Here is a 27,449-nt window from a genome sequence, read left to right on the forward strand (position 1 = left end):
TCGATCCTATAAATATACAACATTATTCATCATCAAGAAATATGACATAAATTATTCTAACACAGATCCACATCATTAATAGACCATTTAGATGAATTGAAGAAGTAAAATTCAACATGGACCTGCAGCTTGAAAAGAAATTGTTCACTGGAGTCATCATCCTTACCATAAAAATGATAATAAGAGTTGGAATCAATTCTCATTGGCACATCAATAGTACCCTTTGGAATGGTAGGAAGGGATCATAAAATTTGTCACCCATCTCAATTATTTTCAAAGCCATCCATAGAGGGTTTGTTTGTGACAGATGACTTCCCCTATTTATTAGGTCCTATTAGAGTCAAGATTTTTTCACTATAGAATATTTTATCTTTTATATATATATATATATATATATATATATATATATATATCCCTCTAAATTTAAGGATATATATATATATATACAAAATTCAAAAAATAACATAAAGAGTAATATTGCTAATTTTCCTGGAAAAAAATGCTACATTTAATCCTATAAATTAATAAAAATTTGTAGGAATCCCTTCGATTAAGAATAATAGAAGGGTGTTTTAGGCATTTCAAATTTTACTTTTTAAAGCTCACTGGTAACCACAGTTTGTAAGTGATGACTTAAGACTTTACAGGCGAAATGGTAACATCAGTTACGTATAGAAGGATTTAAATACTTGAAAGGATACATGTGTATAGCATTAATATTTTGATAGATATATATATATATATATATATATATATATATATATATATATCTATATATGTCTTAAAAGATTCTCTACTAATTATTTTTTATGGGATGGTGTCCATCATGTATTGAGAATTTACTGGAGGGTCATCTTTTTTGTAAATGGATAACTATACCATTGATTGTTCCATCTTCTCCTCAGTGAAAGAGGAAAGATCCTCGATTGACTCGAATCGGTTCGAGAAATTAAAAAAAGAATGATTGAAATATGAAGGTAAAACTAGAATTTTAAGAAAACACTGATAAATTCTTGGTAAAATAACACCAAAAAAACAAACTAGTGAGAATTTTTAGATAAATTATCCTAAAATAATTAAGAAAACACGCCTCCTCCTATATAAAACTCTATGCGTCAAGAAGGCAGCCATTTGATTGATTATGATCGGATCAATGATTAACCCAAATTTTTCTGCTCAATTGACATATTAATTTTAGGAGAAGAGATACAGAAGCAAATGCGAAGGTTTCTTGCAACTCTTCCTGCGTCGAAGCGACCATCAACCTTTGAGCTAGAATGTGATTGCCAAAGGTGAACTCATACTATGTTGGTATGCGTGCACCAACTCACCATTAATTAGGCACCATAATGGCAAGCTTTATCCTTCCACACCATATGACATATATAATGATGTTTGAGATACTTAAGCTCACAGAGAATAATCACTATGGAAATCAACACTTGCAAAACAAGACAAACATCAGCTTGTTCTATTCAACATTTTCTTCAAAGATAACAGACACATACTTACGATTTCGATTCAAACGGTAAAATTTTGTAGTTCTGTGATCTAGATACAAAAGTATTTCCAGATATAACTTTCGACTAATTTGATTTTGAATAACCAAGAAAATAATATCCCATTAAGCCTCTGGAAGGCATTTATCATATCCAGGCAGTATCTAGAATTGAACTGGGAGTGTAGTCAAGAATGCCAAAGGATAGGGTGAAGTGGATTTACCAAAAAGAGAACACCAAGGTGGAAGTTTCTCGAGAACGCTCTCGACTTCTGGTGTGATTTTGCTCACGTCGGTTCGGAGTTTCAAGAGCAGAGGAGAGGCTCCTGATTCATATGATTTTTGTGATTGATGTGTCGTGTTGCTCAACCAGAAGAGATTCAAACGGAATTTTGTCGGAGAATTCTTTCCACCAGAAAACTGGATAAAATGCCATCCATCAACCTCACTCTTGTCGCCAAGTGGTACCAGTTCTTCTGAGTCAGCTGTTCATGCACGCATTTCCACAGCAGTTAGTGATGCAAATACAGTTGATTGAGAACATAACTATCTGAACTGCTTAATCCTTTCACCATACAATAAAGTAGATGTTACAGATTGAAGGTGCTAATATAGGTAGAGCGAGATAAATAGTCATCTAAGATGGATTCTTCATAGGGTTCCTTCTGAGTTGTCAGGTCACATAAGAATAAAGGATAAACAGTGTCTCTGTTATTGTTCATCTACTGTAAAAGTTCGTCAATAACAAGAAAATAAAGAGCTGGTATTTCCATGAAAGATCATACTCACATGTAGCAAATTGCTCAAGAAATAAAAATAAACTGCTGCAAACAAAGATTAAAAAAATTACACTTTTGGAAATAAACTCAGCAAGAGATGTGTCGATAACTTACATTCTAATGCAAACTGATCTAATATCAAGATTTTTTTTTTCAAATGATAAGTGGCGAAGGTGGAATTCGAGCTCAGGACTTTATGCTAAACTGTAAAAATCTAATATCAAGGTTTCAAATGCTTGTTGGGCCGATCCATATTGACTGGTATTTTATTGATCCGACCAAACATACCATGCCATATAGGCCGGCACTGGTTGGTATTTCTTTTTTTTCTTCTTTTGTTTTTTTCCCATGATACCAAGTGGTTCACGTTGAAAAACCATTCAATATACCAAGTTTGATATCCATTTTTTCGATGTAATAATACAAAAAATCTAGTATGATCATATAAAATATATAGTGTTTTGCTCATTTTATCTTCCAAAGAATTATATAACAGATTTGGCAAAGCCTTTGAAAGCACAAGTATCAGTATAAACTATTTTATACCCCAATCAGAAAGACTTAGCTGATGCTACTGGCCTCTATTAAACTGCTCCTTACCTTCAAATGTGAAGTCTCTGATTTCTTCTCTATTGATTGCAAGCGACCAGCGTTTTGAAATTTTGGTGTCAATAAATATTCCTGTTTTTCTGGCTCCTGATGCAATAGAATCATGTTCAACATGGACTATGGGAATGTCTGATTTACTCCATCCACTTCCCGAATCCTTGGAACTCCAACAGCCATATTTCACAGTAAAAGAAACAAAATCAATAGTTTTATTCCGTCCACAAGTGAATTCTTCATCCTTAAAATTCTTCACTTCCTCTGTCAACTTTCCAGGAGTCAAAGAAGATAAGGAAATGAAAGATGATGCATCCTGATTTTCAGAGTTTCCTTTTGTCTTCACTACATGCACAACCTGACACATAATCACAATTAGCAGAAAAGTGATAACTACAAGTTGCACAAGTGAAAAGGAATATTTTATTCTACTAGGTTGTCCTACAGTTGAACTTATCCAAAAAGAAGAAGATAAGTACTGTAATGCTAGGTGGAAGTTAACAATTAGTTAAAAACAGAATACTCTTGTCATGCTGACTCATCGTATAGATGAAAAGACTTGAGATAGTATCAGCATGTGTCATTCTGAACTGTGGTAGAGGTGCCAATACATGGCTGAGCTAATTTTTGGCATGTGAATACTGGCATAACAGTGAGTCAATGGGCATGGTATTAGAGCATAATGCACTAAAAATGATGTTGGCAGACCCCGTGTCATACAACAACAATCCTTGGGTTGACCACAGTGCATCAGTTGATCAGAATATGAAAGAAAATAACATTATATTTTCCTAGCAATTTAAAGGGCTTTTAATTTTAAAATAAAACCAGCTTTTGTAGTCTCTTTGTAAATGGCATTGATGGTCACTTCTTGTTGGTGTTTATAGTGTCATGGTAACTCCTAGACAAGTGGATTTGACATTGACCTTAAAGAGTAGAGAACCTATAGTGATGCCACTGGAGTGTTCCTCCAAAGAAATCAGCTTAAGAACCTAATTCTATTTCATTCTTCTCACAAAGTACCCTTTACTCCTTTCTAATATTTCACACACCAAAAAAAGTCTAGGATTAAGAAAAAGTTAGCCTCACACTAATACTTGAAATCAAGGACCGATACACGGACCGCTCACTACCCGGCAGTACCATTGATCTAGCCCCGTATCGTCCGAAACGGGGCGTCCAATACAAGGTTGTATCGCCCGAACAGGTTGATAACAATCGATTTCGACTATCGCCGCCCGCTACCGGGCGGTATCAGCCTGGCTACAGAGAGGGAATAAGAAGCGTTGAGGAAGAAGAGGGAGAAGGCGCTTGAAGAAGAGGGAGAATCGAGAGAACCATGACACTTCCCGATTCGGCGCCGCCCTCCCTCAACGATCCCGATCCAAGAGGTAACAGAGAGGCGATGGCTTGGCTTCTTCTTCGCCGCGTTATTCGCTGAAGGCCGAAGACGCATGAGGCCTTCGCCGCATTCTTCGGAGACATATGCAGCCTTCGACACCTTCGCCGAACGCCGCAGATGAGGAGAAGAAAAGGAGGCAACGTGCGCCTCCTTTTTTATATTTTTACATTATATTATATTATATTATATTATATTATATTATATATATATATATATATATATATATATATATATATATATATATATATACCAAGCAGTACACCCTGGCATACCGCTCGGTATACCTGTACCTTACCATATCGAGCAAAGCTTGAAACGCCATTACGGTAAGAGATTAAGAACCTTGCTTGAAATATTTTTGTATCATCAAGTCTTTACTCTAGCAGCTCACACATAATCATAACAGCATACTTAGAGATTGATAATTTAGGATGACATCGAATCATCCTTGACTAAGCTTAGATTTGTTCATGCTTCACTATAAACTAATCCCAAATAATTTTTTATCAAACTCAAAGTGTCGCACAGTTCAAGAGCTTAAATGAAATAACTTTAAAAGGATGAACATGAGTATATTAATAAACAGTAATCTTTTATGTAACCAAGCTTGGTTAGAGCAAATCTAAAGCACAAAATCAAATTGAAAGCCTAATTCAAACCTCTGTAATATATTCATGCAAACAATTGACATTATATTTCAACTAGGAAGAACTGTATTTTGAGCTTCTAAAAGATAAGCCTAATAGCGTGAGAAGCACTACCCTTCTAGAGATTGGTTATGGTGCTTCCCTCAAGTTAGACAGTCTGGCAAGGAAATTTTAGATGGAAATACAGAAAATGCACAAGATGGTTTAGCTGGTAAAGATGTCATTTATGTGAACCTAATAATTAGAAAGTTCACAATGGCTCGGATTTTCAATACTTCAAAAATTAAAATGAAAAAAGACGTCAAAAATCTTGCCTCATTACTCACTATTCTTTATACTGTTTATCTTTAGAGAAGGAAAAAAGATTGATTTACTTAAACATGAACATAAGAGCTTGTAGACACAGGATTTTTTAACTAATTTTCTAGAAAATTCTTTTACATATATGGAAGGATACAATTTCCTCCAGAGGTTAGGGCTCATTTTGGTTCTAAGTAGGATTTACACTAATGATCGGCTACAGGTGCAAAGACTTAACAAACTTCTTATTAGAATATGTCATGTCTTGCCAAACCGATGAGAAACAATAGTCATTTATCTATATATGTATTTTTCAATTTTCTTAAAAAAATTAAAACTAAAATGTGTAAGTAATCAGAGAGCAGTGGGTTTAAATATGAACTATGATAAGCTCTAAACAAAAGTTTTGGGGCTACGTAAGAAAAGAGATTGAAGTATTTAGTGCTAGTTTACATTGATTTGTTTGTTTAGCCAAACAGACAACGTAAAATAGATATTTGATACTTTTGAATTAACTAAGGATATTACTTTCTAGTTTCTACAAAGCTTAATAGAGAGAAAAGAACCAAATAGTCAACCCCATGTAGTTGAAATATTATGGCTTGTTTGTTGCTATTATCATTTAATTAGATAATGCTGAAAGCCAGAATAGTCATAATACAACTTCAGCAATGTGTTTATGCCAAAAGAAAGAAATACAAGATTCCTTCTATGTAAGCCAGACAAATGAAATACCAAACTTTTGTTGTATAGGGTTTAAACGAGCAAAAAAATTGTGAAGTTAGTTTTCACAGTTTCCCTTTGCTTGTTATAAAAAATATACCCCTTGTCTACTTTGTTTAAATTTCATACATCAACAAGATAAAGGTTAAACCAACATCATTAATAGGATCCAATCAAGCAAGCATAGCGTAAGGGTTAATCATCATGACCATTGAAAACCCAAAGTGAATAAAAATGCACAGAAAGTAGCTTACTGTGACAGCCCGAGAAATGTCTTCTGTAAACGTTGGGAGAATGCCAGTTGATACTGCAGCCAGTGCAAGGGCAAGCAGCATAAGCATTGAAAAGATCATTGGTCCTTTTGCACCTACATATAGTCTTCATAATTAAGTCCATGTTTGCAAAACAAGTTCAGAACCACCACAAAAGTAGTTTGTATGCTATAGTGCCATTTAGTCTTTGTCGGTATAGTACTGGAAGTGTAAATTTAAAAATGACTCAAACTAGTTATGAACATAACTGTCTCTCTCATCCACTGATTCTTGAATTATGCTGAACTTAGTTTGGCGATATCATAGAAAGGTTCGGAATTATCAAAAACCAAAGTAAAATTAAATGTTTAAGTGTCTTGCTAGATAACCAAATTTATTTCAGTGAGCTATTCAAGAAGAGACAGCTGACTAAGCCATCCTAGCCAGCCTGGCTTGCTCTGTGGAATCAACAGGATACATTTTGTTGAAGTGCAGTTTTAAGTTTGAACTATTAAGTGTGGAAGAGAAGCCTTGCTTAAGATTTCATCTCCTCTGACAATTCATTTCTTGCGCATCAAGATTAACTTGGGATAGCTTAGCCATGATGATACCTTGGTTGATCTGAGAAGCTAAGAATACAAAAACTTTTAAAGACCAGGTCACTAATGCTAAGGCTCTCATTAGATCTACTGATCTACTGCTTAAAAGTTGGAAATCCAAAGACAACGTTAAACATTTCACTTTCTTTTCTGTACCTTATAAATCTTGTGTTGTAAATTGTTGTGTGATGCCTGCTGGGCTGTAGCTTTTTGTTGCTGCCTTTTCTTACTGCTCATTTTCTTTCCATCATGTAACTTTCAGTTAGTGAAATTAGTTTGGATAGCCCCTATCTATCTGTTGGCTTAAAAAATAATAAAACATAATTCAATTGTTAAAGCTGAATGTATAGTCCTCATCTATCTGTTGTCTGAATATAGATAATACAACATATCAATCAGTTAATTTGTTGAAGATGAATGTATAGTCCCTATTTATCTGCTACCTGAAAAGATAATAAAATATATCAATCATTTAATTGTTAAAGCTGATTGCAAGGTTAACCGTGAATGTCAACAAGGTAGTAACAAAAAAGGTAAGCAAATAAGGTCCAAGAGAAGTCCTCTGCATGATAATTTTATGCAGGAGAAGAATAGAAATCATAGTTTATGCAATTAGAACTAAGAAAGATAAATAACTACCTGAGAGATGAATATATGAAAGAAGGTATACCAGCATAAGACAAACAATTGCTGAAACAAATACAGCAACTATGACATTGCCAAGCCAGTCAGGTCTGCTACCTGGGTTCCTGCATGTCAATCATAAGACAATTAAAACATTTATAAGAGTGAGAGAAGATTGTTTATAAGAGTGAGAGAAGATTCAAAAAGTATATAACAAAGAAGTGTTCCAATGTTATTATAATTAATTCAGAATAGAAAGAAAAGGAATCCAAGAGACAGATATCCAGTTGAAACCAAGGAATTCAATTTTGTGTACCAAACATAGATAACACCATAGCCAGACCGGTATAGGTCAGATCCATGCTGACATACCAACACACTATAATTCTTTTAAAGAAAATACTCCTAAAGAAAGGGATGTTGAAATTTTACCTTTCTGACCGGACAATGATTCCAACTAATATGCCAACCAATCGAATCATCATCCCAGAAGAGAACAGAATAGGCATTGCTAAACCCAAAATCAGTGTCACAATTTTGAGCTGCTTTGGTGATCGTAATGGGGATAATGTTGCTTCCATCAAACCATCTAAGAAAACAAAGACAATATGTAAATACAGTGAATAATATAAGTTTAAGGGGCTTAAGAGTTCTTAGACTTACAAGCAAAAGCTGGTGGAACTAACCAAACAAGGGCCACAAAGGAGGACCCAACCTTGTAGAAGTTGCCAATTATAAGAAGTATTAGCCACTGAATAAAACCAGCTTTGAAAAGCCACCTTTCAGTCTCCAACTTTATTAAATTTTCCAGAGTGTTGGATGCTACTGTAGGCACTCTTTTGGAAAAAGTGCATCTCAAATACCTACTGATGCAAAGAAAGCCCAGATGTTGACCAGTCAATGCCCCAAGTACTGCAGGTGCGCCGAATAAGCCAATAACTAACCATGGGTTTGCAATATATGGTACAGGTGAGGTGGAAATCAAGGGTATGAGAAAAGAAACCATTATTGATAAGCTTAGAGAACAAATCCACATGAGCAAAATGCAAAAACACGATAATCCAAATGTCATAGCACCATGATAGCCACCCATAATAAGAGATGTTGTCCATATAAGAAGTGATTGCAATATCACTGAGTTATGCAGCATTGTTGCAAGTCGTTGCGAGTAGACAACCATGTATGTACCCTACAGAGTTTTCCAATTTAAGTATCAAATTAATTAGAAATATGAAAATTACGTAACCCCAAACACACCAATGTTCAAGATGATCAAATGTGACTTAATTTAAAACATTTTGGCATAAGAGATAAATATAAATTTTATATCAAAAATGAATTATCAATAAAAAGGTTTATAAATCTCATAAGAGACATACTTTTGTCATCTTTAGTCTTTACCACACAGAGCAACTAGAATCAGAGCCTAATCATTTTGAATATAAGTTGAACTGGTGTTTACCCATTCTTAAACAAAGCTTCCAAAACAAATGTATTTATTGTGAAATCTCCATCTTGACTGTCATCAGAAGATCAACACTCAAGGAAAAATTCCTTCGAAGAAGCATTCACAAAGCATCCGACAAGCATACCAAAAATACCCCTTGTCACTGATTATTCAGAACTTCAGATACTTTAAGAGATGCACATATGACAAATGTTCAAAGAGTACAAGACCCTGAGTTTTTAAAAAGAGTGACAAGTGACAACTGTCTTTCTGAGTATTTCCAATTGACAGTTTAACTAAAAGTTTTCATGGCTATACTAACAAAATAAGCTTTCATTCGATATACATCAAAAGACATCCCAAAACAAAATGTTAAAATGTTATCTAGTATATAGAGGACCTTTCATTTTCTTGGTTCACTAGTACATGGAGGACTGTTAGGGAAGTGAGCCATTAATGAGAAACTGCAAGACCAACACTAAAAGGACCAACCAAATAGATCATTCTTTAGATAAATTAGGTTAAAGGCTGGAAAATCACTCAATGTGCATGAATTTACAGGAAGCTTTAAGTAATAATTACCGTACCAGGATATCAAAAAAGATAGATTGGCTTTGAACAATGCCATCCTTTTTCACTTCCATTTTATTTTGGAGATTTGTTGACATAGCAGATTGAATTAGAAATGCCAGCATGTTTTCTCCCAGATGTTGAAGAGATCCTGGCTTCAAAAGCTTCAATTTGTCATTCTGCATAGATTGTTACAGAAAAATATCAGTAACTCATATTTGAATTGAAAAATATTACCCTAGACTATTGGTAAAAGATAAAAATGGTCCAATACACTAATCCTAATTACATGGACTACAGAGAAAGAAGGTCTATTATTTTTATAATCCTAGTACCAATTCCACTAACATAAGTTGTGATACCTTTTTTATGAACATAAAGTTTGGGATTAGACTCTAAATGCACAAGGTGCTTCAGCTCCTGTGTCAAATAATATAACTACATTAGTATATTTGATAACTCCAATGGAAGTTCCACCAAGACTCCAATGCTTAAAAAATCTCAACATGGCATCAGAACTCAGTAATCCAAATGATATATTACATGAGCAAAGCCAATTGGCAATCACTGTGTCTGGATTGAAGATCAAAACTTGGGTCAAAGTTTAATATAAACTATGTGAAATTAAAGAGGGGCTGTGCTGCAAGCCTGCAACAAGTGATGCAAACAAGTGAACCACCTTCTCATGATTACAAGTCAACCCTCAAAAAGTAAAGGAACATGATTGAATTACACATGAACATGTTAAGCCTTAAAGGGTAAGGGGAAGATGATCAAACCACACATGCAAGAGGAAGAAGTTATGAAAGAAAATACATGTGTGAAACAGGAGTGAGGATTAGTCACACACTGCTAAGAGATAAAAGAGTCAGATTTCATATATGTGAGTTGACCCAATACATAGCAGGTTAAATTTTTAAATGGCATTAGTGTTCAACCACTTTGTATTGTAGCCCAGACCAATTTGACCTAAATACGAATATGTTAAGATAATGATTTCAAATACTAATCATACTTACTCTACAAAGTAATAACAGCATGATCAAATCAATTAGTTGCCAAAAGAAATTGCAAAATGAAAAAGAAGAAGACAAAGTTCATTTGACAAGTTTGCTTGTGAAAATGCAATAATTGTACTCAATGAATAGCTGAAGTTCCTTTGTCGAAAAATTGAACCTTCTATCAGACTGACTATAAGTCAAGTGAAACATAAAAGGCAAGAATCGAAATAGCAATTATTTAATTGTTCAAATAATTGAACTATAAAACGACCTAAATACCGCAAATGCAACCACATGTTATATTGTACAACATCAAATATCATGCTCCTAGTTTCATGGTAGGTAGTAAATAAAAAAAAAAAGAAAATCAAACCCAAGTAGAAATAACTGGTGCTGACATCTAGACTTTATATTGTATTAGTGACAGTGGAGGCAACTATGATGCTACTTACCATTAGACCCACATATTTCCAGTGAAGTTGCATCTTACTCTGCAACTAGCAAGTCAAATTTATTTCATGGCATGAACAAATATTAAAATCTCAGTTGGGTACCAATACCATTCAGCAGCCAAACAAGTATGGTACATGTACCATACAGTTTACAGTGGATCAATACGAGTTGGTATCGGCTGAACCACTACAAATAGAGTGAAAGAAAGAGAAGAGCAAGGTTCATCTTACCGGCCCGTACTAGTGTACCGGCCGGCCAACGGTATGGTACATACCACTTCATACCAACTTATCGTGTGTTGATATGGCGAGGCATAGTGACGCCACGAAAAAATGATCAAAAATAGCTCCAAAATTCCTTAAAAAATAGAAAAAAAAATTATATTAGAATTTTTAAGTTGAAAATAAATATAAATTTAGTATAATTTTAGCAAAAATAATCTAAGTTAGGAAAGAATAATGACACATATCTTTTTCGGATTTTAAGTACCTTTGTGGTATGCTCTGGATTGTCCTTCCGTTAATATTGAATTATTTTTAAAAAAATGATTTGAATTGTTATATTATTTGTTAAACAACTTAAACCTTAATATTCAAGGGAATCAAGTAATCGATCGATGGATATACCTAGTTCTACCACCAAAAATAACGACGGGACTCCACGAGCGATGGATCGGAGTCTTCGATCCTATATATTTGTATATCAATTTGATGTATTTGTCAAACTCAATCCCAAAATTGATCCCTCGACACAGTATACTGATACACCGTATGTCATTGGTGCATCAATATAATGATAGTCGTAGTTTGATTGTCGTGAACTACATGTTTCTGAGACGGCTCCTCAAGCAAGTACGATTATGGCACGTAATGGTGCGGAGTATCGAGAATGTCAGAACTTTTACTTTTGCCATTGATCTACTGCTCTATATCATAAGATCGATCAGAGTAGAAACTCTGAGAAGATGAGTTAGAGAGAGTGCAAAGGGAAGATAATGGGGTGTAGAAAGGGTTTAAAAACCCTTCAATCTCGTTCAAACGATCAAATGGACCGTTTGAATTCAACGAATCCCAGCCACTAATCGGTATCAATTGAAATTCGATCGTTACCAATCGATACATGTCAATAATGGTCGGATTTCGACCATTATGGCTAATACAAACCGCATATCGAGTAATACGAGGTCCCTTGTTATGGAATGCCCAGTACAGGGCAGTCCACGTGTCGGTCCCTTATCGGACCAGTACGTACTGTCTATACCAAGGTCTGCCATACCGGATCGTACCGCCCTGTCACGACCTTAGCTGGTTTTGCCTAAGGCGTGCGGCACCCTCGCGCGTCCGTCCGCAAAGGTCAGCCTCCCCGAAGCCTCCCATTGTCCCTTAGGACCAACAAAAGAGAGAACGGGTTAAAAAGAACGCCTCAATCGGGATCCACAAGCAAACATGTCCGAAAAACACTTCATAGACAATGCAAATTACAAACAGACTTTATAAGCTCTGAATAGTTGCACAACAAAGGGTAAAATGGTCCATTACAGACCGAAAAGCTCTCGAACGTGTCCACATGACACAACCTTTATTTACAAGCCTAAAGAGGCCACCAACCCAACTAAAATGGGACTTATAAGCCTTCGGCCGCCCCTCTACCTGCTATACAAGGCATGAACATGCCAAAAGACAACGGACAGACATAAGCATTACATCCAACATCTTGTTTAGAAGTTTGTCCGTTACATTCTCCCCCACTTATCCCTTCGACGTCCTCGTCGAAGCCTTTGTGAACACTGCAACTCTTCGCCTTTGCTGAGTCTTCAATCTTCCGCTCCAGCTGCAATGCGCCTCCTGGCTCCCAGCTGCTCTACGCTGCTGTTTTTGAGTAGTCGACCCTTTTATCCGCCATGCTGCTACAACTCACCAATGACTCTGACTCTGTTGGGGGGTTTGGCTGAGTTGTGTTGATCCTTGTCGATTCTTGCGGATCCACCAAATGAAGGAAAAGACCATCTTTTCTGCGCCAGTCTCTCAAAATTTCCACATGCTGCTTGAACTGGGTGGATGCTTGTTGGAGCTTTAACGAGCATCGCCTCGCAAACTTCTGAAGTTTTGGGTCCTTCCTCCACAAAATTTGCTCATTGACTCTTCTTTCAGTTAGTTGTCACATCCAAGTAGTTTCGCATCACTTCCGCTTTCGATTGGCATTTCGTTGGGAAATGAAGCGGACGATCTACTCTCAGTAGCACTGATCACCGTTGGTGAGGATTTGACAACTATTGTCTTCCATTATCTTCGAAGGGTCTTTGAACTTGTGCAGAGCTCCTCTGCTGGATAGATAAGAGAACTGGGGTACTCGGTTTCGCCCATTCTCTTAAGAGTTGAGAAGGCAAAGGTTACTTTGATTTCGCCCACCTCCTCGAGGTTGTACTTCATGCATCGAGCTGGTTACTAGTCTTCGCCTGCTCTTTGCTCACACTTCTGAAGCACTTGAAGTGTTTGCACTCCTTGCGTTGAGTTGGCTACTGTGATTCACCTTCTCAATGCCATCGAACTTCTGGAATGCGGGAAGTTTTCCACCCCAACTTGGAGTAATTCTCTGATAGATGAGGTCGCCTTTGGGATTGTACCGTCTTCTCCATCAACCCTACCGCCTACTCCACTGAGTAGCAAAGGTACAGCACCGCGTACTGCCTGCTTCGTTCCTTGGTCGTGCACTCTTGCATGACCCGAAGTCCTTCACTTACGGCTATCTTGATGAGAAACTTGTTGACACCGGTCTTACGAAGTTTCTTGGCCTCTGCCCTTCAGCCTTGTCTCGGTACTTGGAGATTGCCTCTGCATGCTCCACCTCCTCGGCCCCTTTCACGACCAAGCGCTCTCCCTCCATGAGAGCAAGGGATCAATGACTTGCACGGAAGTCCCGCCTCTGCGGTACCACGGCGCTGCCATGCCCATGGCCCTACTATCCGTCGCCTCGCCTCTGTATCCCTTTTCTTCACAATCAGTAGAGATGTCTCCGTGGCACTCCTCTGAGTCCACCTCCATTCTAACTGATGCTTGATTTTGGGTAGCTAAGTCCCTCTGGACTCGTCGTCGCTTCCTCGCCCCTTTTGACCCCCTACTTCAACACCTCTGTGTTCTCCAAGCAGTCTGTTTGGTCGATGGAAAGACAGACTGCAACTCACATGCATGGCCTCTGCCATCACGTTGTAGAGTTTGCACCGATTCTGTTCTCCTTAGCTTCCTTGGTAGCAACGTTCGCTTACTCGACCTTGTCCTCTTGACTTGTCGGGCTCCCTTAAGCGAATATGAGCTCTGGAGCAGTCCAACTCTCCAGCTGCTTCGATCATACCTCTGCATGATCAAGTCCCTCCCATGGAACTCATTGGTACTTGCATTCGAACTTTTCCCTTGGTGGAACCCAGCCCCCATATGCTGATGACCAAGGTTTTCATCCGATGCAAAATTCGATGCACGCCCGGAAGACCCGCCTCTGCGGTACCATGGCCTTCACTCCTTGAATCCATAGCCCTTCTTGCCGTCGTGTTGTTCACCGAAGTGGAGCTTCCAGTAGCTCCCGATCATACCTCCATATGATCTCATCCCTCACGGGACAGATTGTGTGTATCGCATTGCCACGAACTGTTCCACCACGATCCGCTGCACCATGTCGCCTCCTGGTGACATCTCCATTGCATTCTGATCCTTGTGGAATAAACTCGAATTGTGAACCCTCCATGTATGGCTTCTGCCAATGCATCGCAGGGTCTCTTCCACCTTCGATTTTGTTCGCTCCTTTGGCAATCGACCTTCATCCACCCACTCCTGGGTCACACCTAGATGAAGCACTGCTCTAGGACAATCCGTCGCCTAGTAGCTCTCGAAGTCCACCGACTTCACTGTAATCTGTGCACCATTGTCTGGATCCTGGGCCTCTGCCCCTACCAGCACAATCTCCGCTGCGCACTGCTTCCTTCACAGCAACTCAAATGGCAACACTGTGGCATATTCTTCAAGAGTACCCGCCTCTGCGTCCTCTTGCCCCGTGCTAAGGCCTTCTGAACCCAACTTCGCCTCCGCAAATTGAGTCGCCTTAGTTCCTCCATCAAATGCTCCTCCGAGATAAGGTGCATGTGCCCAGAAGCTCCCTTCGTCTTTGGCACCATGCAAGATGAGTCCGCTCCGTCAGAATGAAGGACCCATGGAACAACATGATCCTACCCTTGCCTCTGCAAGAGTTCATGTCTTTGACCTCTGTCTAAGGAAAGCACTGTGCTTCTGCTCCATGTTCCAACTTCTCTGTTGGCTCCCTTCAGGCGGCTTGGGTACTTCGCCAAGTTACACCCAAGTTGCTCCGCTCCTCGTTTTTGCATTGAGTCGATGGTGGCCCTTGCGCCCTCCATTCCACGGGTCAGCCCTCCCTTGAGTCCGATCTCCATATCGACTCTAAGTGTGCCTTCATTTAAGTTGCTTCAGGTTGCTCCCCCACTTGATCTCGCAATGCATCCACCAATGCATTCTCTCGAGCGAGATCAAGCGACAACTCCTCGCCGCTTGCTCAATCCATCGAGCTTCGTGAAGTTGTTGTTTGTGAGGTACTCCTCCTCAACATGTGAAGTCCGTCTCACATGAGTCTCCCTCTGGAGTGCCGAGACTTATCCCTCCTGGATAACTGTCCCGTTGGAGCAACATCTCTCTTCGTTTCGGAGACCACCATCCCCTTGGACTACTCCGATCTGCTGAACAAACTGTGCATTGTTCTGCCTCCTGCAGACGCACTTGCTAGATTGCGCCTCCACGTCAATACAACCACCGCTGCACCCCTCAAGGCCTAGCAACATGCTGAACTCGTTGCACATTTCAGCCTCCTCCGGACGTATCCTTCGCTTGCCGAAGAGAAAGTTTCAATGCTCCATGGCGCCAAGTCTCGGTCGCCTTGGGATGGCCACGAACATTCCATCGTCCGCATACAAGCCCATGCATGAGTACCAAATTCTTCGAGTTAGCAATTCCCCTCACCTCTGTGAGCTTTGCATAACTCTTTTGATCGTTGAGCAACTCATTCCACCTTGGATGGTCTCATTCTTGCCAAGCGCCTCGCTTGCCTAGAGCACCATCAAGTATAGTTGTCAACGTTGAGCCGTAGCTCAAACTCAGCCATCCCAACCTTTGTGCGCTCCGAATTCTTCCAAGCTTGCCTGTTCTCGTGGTGCCTCTTGCGCGAAGGGTTGGCCATTCCTCAAAATGCCAATGTTAGATGCCCGCTCCTCTGAGCGACTCTTTTCCCTACATCTCCATGCCCGTTTTCCCTCAAACGGTCGCGCGTGTGCTGACTGCCCTCAACGCAGCCCCGCTAGGTCCCCCACGTTTGCATGTCAAGTGTTTCTACGAGTGCTTGTCCCGCTCTGATACCATATTGTCACGACCTTAGCTGGTTTTGCCTAAGGCGTGCGGCACCCTCGCGCGTCCGTCCGCAAAGGTCAGCCTCCCCGAAGCCTCCCATTGTCCCTTAGGACCAACAAAAGAGAGAACGGGTTAAAAAGAACGCCTCAATCGGGATCCACAAGCAAACATGTCCGAAAAACACTTCATAGACAATGCAAATTACAAACAGACTTTATAAGCTCTGAATAGTTGCACAACAAAGGGTAAAATGGTCCATTACAGACCGAAAAGCTCTCGAACGTGTCCACATGACACAACCTTTATTTACAAGCCTAAAGAGGCCACCAACCCAACTAAAATGGGACTTATAAGCCTTCGGCCGCCCCTCTACCTGCTATACAAGGCATGAACATGCCAAAAGACAACGGACAGACATAAGCATTACATCCAACATCTTGTTTAGAAGTTTGTCCGTTACAGCCCGGTACCGGTCCGCACTGTAGCACTGTGCTCGGTACACCTGAGTGTACCGAGCAGTACACCGTACCGTACCGATACCGAGCCCAGGTCGAAACGTTGGTATGGTACGGTACGACAGACCCTGGTCTATATCACCCGATACAGATCAGCATGACAAACCATAGAGGAGAGGAGGCGAAGGAGGTTAAGATATGATACAAAACCATGTGATGAGAAGATGGTGACATGGTGATGTGGAGTGGAAGAAGAGTGGCAGCAGCAGGGAAATTGAGTGGAAGGAGAAGAATTAAAGCAAAAGAGAGAAAAAGTAGACAAGGTTAAAAAGGTAAGATAGGTACCAATATCGAAATATAGGCTTGTCACCTGGTACATTTAGATATCAGTCAGCTTATCATCTACTAAGCTCAATGTGATAAGCTTATCAGACAGCTAAATTCTGGATCAGGAAAAATTGCCCAGTCCATGTACTGATCGGCCATCAGACTGATAAAGTCTTATTTGTACCAGACCAATACAGTTGAAGCTTTAATCTTTGGAAATGCCATTGCTGATGTCATCATAAGTCATCTAATAGAGATGGGTGTTATCAGTTTAAAGTGCCAATCAAACCGGTACATACTGACTGGTATATACCAGTACGACCAATGAATCGTCAGTGAACATGCAACTAAGTACCACTTGGTATACCACTCTATTTTACTTCTTAATTAATTTTTTGGCAATATCAAGTGGTGCATCCTGACATACTGTCTAGGATCTTAGCACTGTATTGTCCAATTGGTGGTTGAGATCATCAGTGACTAGTATTTAAAACCTTTGGTACGGCTACTTTGTCTGGGTACAATTCCTAACAACATTTGGTCTGCCATAATCAAAAGTAAATCTGAGATAACATTAATCATGTTACAAAGAGTCATGTTGTACTACACGAACTACATTATTTACTGTTACTACATTATTCATAAATTCAATCATTTATGAATATTAATAATCCTTGCCCAATATTGACTGAAAATATATCGCTGGAAGTTCTGGCCTGAAGGCTCACTTTAAAAGTTATATAGGAGCTAATGTTCCCAAGGGTCTCTTGACTAAAGAATCCTGAGAAGAACTTCCTCTGAAGGAAACCAAAGAATAGAAGTCTCATGCTACGTGTGGTACATAATAGAGACACAAAAATCAAATCATGCTGTTAATCTAGTTGAATCTACTATATGTTCCTTTTAAATCACAGTGATATGAAAACAAGCTTCACGTGTCAAACTCATAATAAGCAACTTCATAAGCATTATACATGTGACTTATACCGCAGCTCCCATGGATAGCCACATTATGTTTGTAAATGCTATCAACATCTAGAAGCTACCGTTCTAGAAAGTAATGATAATGTGTAGCAGACCAACCATCATGAGTAATAAGCAAATTATACAACAGGTACAGAGTCTACAGACAAGGATCTTTAGCTAGCTCTGACATATAAAAAGTCACCCTAAGCATATTTCAAAAATTAACATCATAGAAGTTAATTGACAAATGCACATGCTATACCACTAAAAGGGAATAAACATTCTGTTTACTGGACTGCAGACCAAGATTTTGAGGACCAAGAAACATACCTTTGTATGGTAAATAGCAGTAGCATCTGTATATGCAAAATCAAGTCCAGAAAGACCGCCAACTTCTTCATACACCTGAAAGTCTGTAGCAGATTGTATTGCACCAGAATGAAAGAGATCCTGCAGATCAACAACTTGAACTCAAATTATAAAAAAATGCAACTGCAAGATGATAACGTGCATGAAAGAAACACTCAGACTAGGTAAAGCAAAAACAACTAAAGGGCAGTTAATATATATGCCTAGAGAATATATATCATAAAGCATCACATTTTTCATGTGAACTATTATCGTATGTTTATCGTGGTAGCTTCTATTCTATTTATTCAAGGTTCTTATGTGCGGTGTTAGAACATTCCTATGGAAGTTCTGTTACTTCCACACCTGTCAATTTGCATGACCTGAAATATCAAATACTATGTTAAATTGAATAACAAACATGCTTCTATTTAAAGTTCAAAACCAGTCATCTTGTCGGTACGGCCTGGTATTTGCTGGTTCGAGTGTGAATTAGTACACGGACAGCCAGTCTTCGCCTGACTTAAGTTCAAAACCATCAATCATAGTCACATTACCAAGCATACCACCCTAATTAATAATTAAAACCAGGTGCACCCGATGGTAAGCCTACCACCTGGTAACCTATCATTTTCTATTTTTTTTACAGTTTTTTTATAATTCATGTGCTCTCTCTTTCCCCTCCCATTGTCTCCCGGATGCAATTTGGATTTCAAAGTCAGATCATTCAATTCATTAAAGCAATCCAACTTCTCAATTTTTCCCAATTGACCTATCATGGTGATATCAAAGTGAAAGGAAATTGTGTAATTTTAACGTAGAACAAGAGATCAGGTGCAGAAAAGAAAGAAGATAAAATGATGATGACATATTTACAACTCAGCAAAAACAAAATCCTGACCTGTGCAATAACTAGACCAGATGGGTACTTTGAGACCTTGGCATAAGTTTCAAGAGCCCATGGCACTGAACCACCCTGTAGATGAGTACAGGTTTCATTCAGTAAACAACTGAACAGATAACAAGCTACGAAGGAGATTGGAGAGGAATAACCCTAGACGCTGAGTAGAAGAGGAACAAAGAAATAAAATGAAGCAATAGAAGCTTAAATCCATATATATCAGCTAAGAAAAGGAATCATATTCTATTCAATAACAGCACAATAAGAGTCATTGTGTGTACAAAACCTGAAAAACAATGGATTTTCCACCAATCCCCATAGCTTCCAGATCTACTACAAATCTAATGGTGCTCCTCCATGGATGCTGAAAGAATAATACATAGATCTTATTATGAAGGACTAATAAACTTTCTCTTAAAGAAAAGAAAAGTAATTTTATTAAAATGTTCACCTTTCAAAAAAACATCAAGCATAAGATTATTCAGCTTCACAAGTTTTCTTCAGTAACAAAATTTTATTTTGCTTGTAAAGAGTTACTCATGCATGCCAATGGCCTTTTGGTGAAACTTAAAGCAACAAGAAGGCTAGAATTCAGATTATAAAAATTTAAAATCACGAATAGAAAGATATTAACGATGTCTTGCGGCTGCACTTGCTCAAGGATTGCATGCTGCAACAAGATCAAGTCGGCATGCATCTTTCCAGTGATTGTAGCAGTAAGAATGTGACACCACTTCATTAGTCTAGCACTAAAGCCCATGCTGATTCATGCCAACAACAGATACATATATCAAAACCAAACATTTGGCTATAATTTATTTGCTAAACAGAAAAGAAAGTAGAGTGGAATGAGAGTAGCCCAAAGCAGATATTAATGATGTTTTATAGGTGCACTATATAAGGGATTCCATGTTGCAATCATTCCAGACTGTTCATGCAGGCATGTACTTTGCCGCTAAAACTTGGCTTCGTGCACATGCAACCAATAATTTGACATAGAGCCTTATGCCTAAACAAAGTCAGTAAGGATCAGAAACGTAAAGGCCTTCACGTTTAGTAGGAATATATTTTATAGGAAAGAAAAAGAAACTTCCATTTTACATACCAATGTTATAGAGTTAAAGATCAATGTGTTGTTGCAGATAGAACACATACATAAACCAACGCCTGGCTGAGCACCTTGTAGTTTACTTCATACCATACATCAATCAACACTTAGAAATTAGAATCCTGAATCTTTTTCACCGAAGGACCTTGTAGTGTAAAGATCACTTACGTTACAGATCTCTGTTGTTATTAATTGATGTTAGTAATGCAACTGTCCTATAAAATGGTTTATTAAACTACTTTAGTTTAAGAATTCTCTACATAATTTTTCCATTTAATTTGGAAAATCAAATTTTAACTACAAAAATATAAATAAGTATTATAATTGCATACATCGCTGAAACGAGTTAGTGTCATAATTTATTAATTAACCCAATTTATTATGCACATCTTTTCTCTATTTTTAGCATAGGTGAATATAAGAAAAAGAAAGTCAACTGTGTTCTCATTTTCCAAGGAAATGCTACTCAGATGAAAATGCTGTACTCCACTTTACTAACCGAAATTTATTCTCCACAATTTTCTTCCACGACATCACTCACTATATGTACAATATCTCTTATAATATTTGATTTATCTAAGGACTATCTGAGGAGGCTGATGGTTCCTTATCACCAAGATATTCATCACTTATAAGCCAGGTTTAAATTTAAAAAAAATGGAGGAATTTGTTCATGGAAACCCAAAAAAGAACCACTTGCAAAGGAACAAACAATGACAATATTACATCATGTTCCACTTCTTTTGAATGAGATCCCTAATCCAGATATATAATGAGCTCTCTCCTAACCTGTGTTATAAAGCTGTGAGCTCCATTAAGGCCCTCTTCCTCTCCAGTATTAAAAAGAAAAATGACACCATTCTTAAATCCATGAGCCCATTGAGCAATTCCTCGAGCAAGTTCTAACATAACTCCCACACATGAGCTGCAGTCACCAGCTCCTTGCCTGTAAAAAGAAAAGAAATGATCCTTCTATTGGAAAAATATAGCAAATGATATTAATCTACATATTCAAATTCTGGAAATAAGACAATCATTTTCTTTGTGGTGTACCTTTTACATTATTAAACAATCTTATGATATTGCAAGAGAAATCCTCCCCGGTCGGCAAGTAACTAATGTGACTTATCATAGTGCTGACATCATGAAGAGTTAGAACTAAATTGTTATAAGTTGCATTGCATGAACTAATACTCGTATGTTATAGGTAATTAGGTACATCCCTTATTCATTTTGCAGAGATCACAAAGAATGAAAATTCTAGTGTTTGTATATCTCGTTAGTATGTTGCTATCTCATTAGTTTGTTTCTTCTATTGCTTGATAACATGCCATGATAGGTTATATTGTTATAGAACTAAATAGTATCATAAAAACACAGATAAAAAGCTTACGATGAGAAAACTGTGTCAATGTGTGAGGAAACCAGAATAACATTATCTTCTGCTTCAGGCAGGTACTTAGGCAAGATTCTCAAGACAACATGCTTCAGATCTGAATATACAAGTGTTTTCCCCTTGAAGAGACCTTTGGAGAGATGATTTGCGGCAGTCTCCGCATGGAAGAGATCCACCTGAACATCAACCTCCCAATGAGCTGTCTTCTGAATCTTCTCTGTTGCTGCAAAAACATACTATTGGAGAAGAATACATAAAGCCCTACCATCAACACATGGCTAAATGACAAAAGACAGATATGCAGAAATGAAGGAAGATAGGCAGCATATGAAGTCATAACCATATCATTGTAATTCTTTATAAGTTTAATGCAATGATGACAACATCAAATTTTAGGCGTCATTACATAATTAAACAATTAAAAACCCCAAAATAAGTAATATAGAAGTGCCTGTATTGATTTCCAGTACAAACCATGATTAGCAAATACAAGCATGACCGTTAAATTATGGCGCTTTAATACACTCCCTTAACTGCTGCGTAACCATCACTCCCCTGATTGCTGTGCCTTGCTGGACCTCTGCCATCCCGCCAACCACCTGCCACCATCAGTGGTGTGAACCCCCAGGTGGTAAAACGAAACAGATGAGAGAGTGAGTGCTGGCCAACCAGTGGAACAACAGAAACCAAAGTTTCGGTTCAATTTTGGTTCATCTTAGTCCTAATATCAGCTTATATTTTCGTTCCAGTTCTGATGTCCGAAAAACTGAACCCGAGATGACACCTGGACTGAGCCAACTGAATAGGGCCCTGCCCGAATAGACACCTAAATAGAGCCATACCGAATAGAGCCATCCTTATGTTCACACCAAATGATCAATCCCATACTATGAACATAGAAATAAGAAATATCAACAGTCTTGTCTTAAAAATCATGGATCTCCCTGTACATGTCTTTTTGTCATATGCAAACCTGTTCATATTACTTAGTAATGTTCAGGTTTCCACTCTACATACTACTTGTCCAACATCTCCGATCACAATCCATGAGACATTTGACATACATGTCTACGTGATCAAGATTGGTTCGTCACTTTCTTCAATAATGTTGCTCTAACTAAGTACAACATCTAAGTTTATTTCATAAGCTTGAAACTTCTTAGCTTCTACCATGGAGGCCCCTCCAAACAATATACACAGCTTCTTATTAATCAACCATTAGCAAAAATCCACATGTGTACTTGTGTAGTACTTGGATGAGCCTCTAAGATACTATGCTGTTTCATGACCATCGAGCAAGACAACAATGACATTGCTCAACAATTGGCCTTCAATGCCATCACAAGCCAGGAAAACAAAGGTCCACAACATTCCATACTTCATAGTTCATAAGTATGAACATGGAAAACCTCAAGGGCTCCAACACAAACCAAGCTTAGTAGGATGCAGGTCAATAAGCATTGACATGGTTTGATTAGCCTCCCTTCTCATTTTAGTTGTTAAATGACCTTAAACAGAACAAAAATTGACCTAGCCAGTAAGTGTTACACAGTAAGTGTCATTTGTTCGACAAATTTGACTTTATAATTGTTGATTTTTTTCATGGAGTTTATTATAAAATTTTTGGTACTTTTAAAGAAGTTTCGATCAATGAAGTATAGTTTGAATATGTCAATATACGAGAAAAAGTTTTCATGCGTGGGTAGCATCCTATGCTATAGTGATACTTACATTGCTATAGTCTGATCAAGCAATGTTTTATACTGAATCATTCCTCTGCTTATCAGGTTACTTTCTTTGGATACACAAAAGAAAAAGAAAACAGAGAAAAAAGTCTAGGCTTATCATGGAAAATGTTAAGTCTCATTTTTTTCTTGTCAAATCCAGCTACAACTTGAGCTTAAGATAATTCTGTGGAAGATATAGTGAATCATCCTTTATTTAGTGAAACATGATTGGTTTCACATACAATTTTTTATCACCATATTCTAAAGCAAAATAGTTGCACAAAACACGCACATACATTTTCATTCATGAAAGAGCTAACAATGTTATGATATTGAAAGACAGAAATCAGCATTGCTAAACATCAATCTCGTGTTCCTAGGCTTCCACTATACGAACCTATAAGCTGTCATGACACTGATAGATGGACAAATGAAGAATATAAATCCAGCAAACACCACACACATACATTGTTTCCTTCACAGGAAAAAAAAAGTTTGATTTTGTAAACTCCACATTTCAAATATTCACATATTTGCTTGCCGCTGTTCCATCAGCACAGAAAGTAAAAGAAAAAAAAACTACTATTGGCCCACCCATTTTACATAAAGCACAAAGTCATTGAATTTAATCGAACCAAAAAAAATCAAATCAACATTACTGACATAATCTTACAAGATACTATTCCTATAATACTGTCTAAGACAGCATTTTGTTAGAAGACATCATGAGTTGTGCAAATTAACACTTCGCTACAATATCAAATCAAAGATGTAACCAACTGTCGAGAACATATGAGAAAAGAACCTGCACTGCAAGCTCAAGAGCGTCTGAACCGACGGGATGAGGACCCAATTCGGTCAAATACTTGACATGCTCCAAAGCCGACACTTCAGAGAAACCACGCTTGCCTGCTTGCTCAGCATCGAGAGGCAAAGGTAGACTCTCGAATTGAAAATGGTAGACAGCCCAAGAGCTATTCAGGAAGAGCACAAACAAGGCCACCCATAGAAAAGCTGATCTTGCAGGTTTCCCACCTTGTTCTGTGGGACGCAGTGTTTCATCAGAAGCAGGTGGCTTAGAAGCCTCAGTCATCCGCGGCATCCTACAGGTTTATATAAAACAATGAATCAGCAGCATGCCAGAAACATCATCTGAAACACATCAGGAGGCTATCAATTCCAATTTCTAGTTATTAGCCAAAAAAAAACTCTTCTCTTCACGCAATCAATGAGGCAAATTTTAGGGTTTCTGAAGCAAAGATTAGAGATCGAGAGACGCGGAAGATGTTAAGACCAAAAAGATCCGAAGAAAAAGAAACAATCGAGTACACCAAAACGCTCGCGAGAGACGATGGGAAGGAAAGATTACTCACAGGAGCGGCTTGGGTGCGATCGGCGAGACCAAGATGGAATCAGAGCGGAAGAACACGAGGTTGCCTGTGATGCCCGTTCGTCAACGAGGTCAGGCCTTCGGATCCTGTCCAACCCTTACAATATCTATTATCCTAAACTGGTGGCCACGGACGGTATGATGCCGGTTATATGATCGGAATACTCGGTCTCAGTTAAACGAGGATAAGCACGTGCCATACACGTGATAATCCTCCCTCCTCCATACATTATATGCTGAATGCAATCCAATTCCTTTGGAAAAGCCAAAAAATGAAATACCATAAATTGTTCTCATTAAATTATAATAAATATTACGAAAATAATATTAATTCTAAAAATTATTCAGTCAACATTTTAAAGATAGTCAATATTCATCAAAATCAAATCAGAATTTTTAGATAAGTAGTCAAATAATGGGTAAACCTACGAAAACCATACTTCGAAAACATTATCGCAAATATAAAATTATATAGTAAACATATGTAATGTTCGAAAAAATATATTAATTCAATACCACAAATATGAAATACCAAAGATTTCTAGATTTTTTTTTTGTATGCAATTGTTATATTATATTAACTTCGAACCAATTAGACCCAAGAAAAAACCGGGTTTATGATTTTTCACTAAATTTTATTAAATTAGAAGACATATTCAGTGAATAAAGTTGTGTATTGACTAAAAAAAAAGTGAATATTGAACTAAAAAACAGATTTAGAAGAGTCTTAGATATGATATATTTGATCAAAATCTTGATATCGTAAATTATGTTTCCTACCACTAAAATAATCACCTTGATTATAACATTGAAAAGCATCTTGCATAAATTTATTTTCCTGATATTTAATATTGATAAATAATATCTCATATCCAATCATTACTATAGAAGTCCTAATCATATTGATCTACATCTAATTTTATATTCATATTAAATTTAAACCATAATATGCTTCTCCAAAAAGTGGTATGATACAAACATAGCATAAAATATTAACAAGTAGGAGTTGAACATGAGAATGTATTCCCCATCAGCAACCCCACAACAAATGCACAAGGCACTTCATGGCTTCCCTCTCTTTTCCTTTTTCCTTTCCCTTTCACTTTCTTGTGCAAAGGCCAAGACTACATCTGGTGTTTGGCTCCCTCCCCCTCTTGTTGTTCTCTAGTGGGCACTAGCTTTTCCTCCCTACTTGATGGTTGATGGTGATTTCTACTTCATGTCCAAGTTAACCACAGAGCTTTGTTGCCAAGCTTCAAGATTTCAAGCATCCATGGAAGGCTAATTACTGTTGTTAATCAAAAGAGACAAATTTAGTGCATTGGAATATTCCCCAAAGCACTCATCTTTAAGCATAAGATTATATTATATTATCATTGGTAGAACATAGCACTCTAATTCAAATTAAAAAAAAAAATTAAGCAATGAAGATGAAATTTGATTTTATAATATATATTTCATATATATATATATATATATATATATATTAAATAATTAGTTTTGATAATTATCTGATATAGTATTATAAAGTTAATATCTTAATATAAAATTTTAAGCTCATACACCACTTAATATTGGAAATATATTGTTCTCATAAATGGTTAGACCCTAAAGCTGTATAGCACACTTTCAAGACCAAAGAGCTACTTACTCATCATGAAAGCCAATCATGGAAAAGCTAATGTGACTAACATGAAGACCGTCTTTGACGAGCTTGCACAAACCTGCTGTTTCCCAGCTGCAGAGGGAAGAAGCTCTCCCAAAGCACGTACATTGGATAATTCACCACCACCAACATAAACTATTCTAAGTGGGTGGCATGTATACGTCACCGGAAACCCCTCCTCCTCCATCGGATGCATTTCTGTGGGTGAAGATGCCAGAGAAGAAGATGATATCTGCATCAGCAGGAAGTCACTACAAAAGAGGAGATGCAATTTCTTAAGGCTTTCATATCATCGATCCATCAACGTCCATCTGTTTCAGGGTCTCTCCTCCGTGGCTTGCTGTCCCACCACCAAATGATGCCACCACAATCAGAAGACGGTGAGCCGTGCATGGTTTTGCCCACACACGCAGCTGTCCAGGAAATGGACGTCAAAAGGTGCAGCAGCAGCAGCAGCAGCATGAGGCAGGCTGCGTCCAAAGCAGTGTGCTCCGAGGTTGTTTCCAAGGCAGGAGAGTAATGGAGTCGGTAATGTAAACGTCACTGGGATCAAAATATGCCCTTCTCATGTCTGCTTCCCTGTGGACAAACGACACCAAAGTTGTATGGAGGAATGCAACGCACGGGTGTGCTATATTTTTAGTTTATCTTGTTCCCATGATTTGAATTTTAGTTTCAAGACAAGTGGAGGTGAGATAAAACCAAAGCAGCTTATAATGATTCATCTCAGTTGCTGCATCCAGTATGGTTTGTCATCAACAACAGATGTATGAGAAGAAGGCGAAGAAGAAGAGGATGTAGAACTTGAAGGAAGATTGCTGGAGAGGAGCCAATTTCCTGAGTCTCTCACCTTCCCCACCACCACACAC

The 27,449-nt window shown here is 38.1% G+C and overlaps 1 protein-coding gene across 2 annotated transcripts; it reads right to left on the reverse strand.

Annotated features, from left to right (window-relative positions):
• Positions 1-1,410: 1,410 nt before the first annotated feature.
• Positions 1,411-25,054, reverse strand: LOC135673764 (uncharacterized). 2 transcript variants are annotated; one of them, XM_065183035.1, is made up of 14 exons: positions 24,898-25,054; positions 24,330-24,627; positions 21,795-22,033; positions 21,191-21,347; positions 19,580-19,657; positions 19,294-19,368; positions 18,375-18,494; positions 9,461-9,622; positions 8,090-8,615; positions 7,859-8,015; positions 7,442-7,551; positions 6,207-6,319; positions 2,878-3,238; positions 1,411-1,983 (listed from the first exon to the last, which is right to left on the reverse strand). In XM_065183035.1, the coding sequence occupies exons 2-14, from the start codon at positions 24,624-24,626 to the stop codon at positions 1,664-1,666; spliced, it is 2,715 nt and encodes a 904-aa protein (XP_065039107.1). In that variant the 5' UTR covers position 24,627; positions 24,898-25,054; the 3' UTR covers positions 1,411-1,663. The 2 variants fall into 2 exon arrangements, with proteins under 2 accessions (XP_065039107.1, XP_065039108.1); XM_065183036.1 differs by having other exon boundaries at positions 24,894-25,005.
• Positions 25,055-27,449: the final 2,395 nt, after the last annotated feature.

This window comes from Musa acuminata, chromosome BXJ1-5, assembly GCF_036884655.1.
Source record: "Musa acuminata AAA Group cultivar baxijiao chromosome BXJ1-5, Cavendish_Baxijiao_AAA, whole genome shotgun sequence".
Taxonomy (NCBI): domain Eukaryota; kingdom Viridiplantae; phylum Streptophyta; class Magnoliopsida; order Zingiberales; family Musaceae; genus Musa; species Musa acuminata.

Coding starts and splice junctions, on each gene's coding strand:
- LOC135673764 (XM_065183035.1), bottom strand. CDS start 24,626: ATGCCGCGGATGACTGAGGCTTCTAAGCCACCTGCTTCTGATGAAACA. Junction 6,320..7,441: donor TTCATATATTCATCTCTCAG/GTAGTTATTTAT, acceptor GACTATATGTAG/GTGCAAAAGGACCAATGATC. Junction 1,984..2,877: donor CAGAGACTTCACATTTGAAG/GTAAGGAGCAGT, acceptor GTGCATGAACAG/CTGACTCAGAAGAACTGGTA.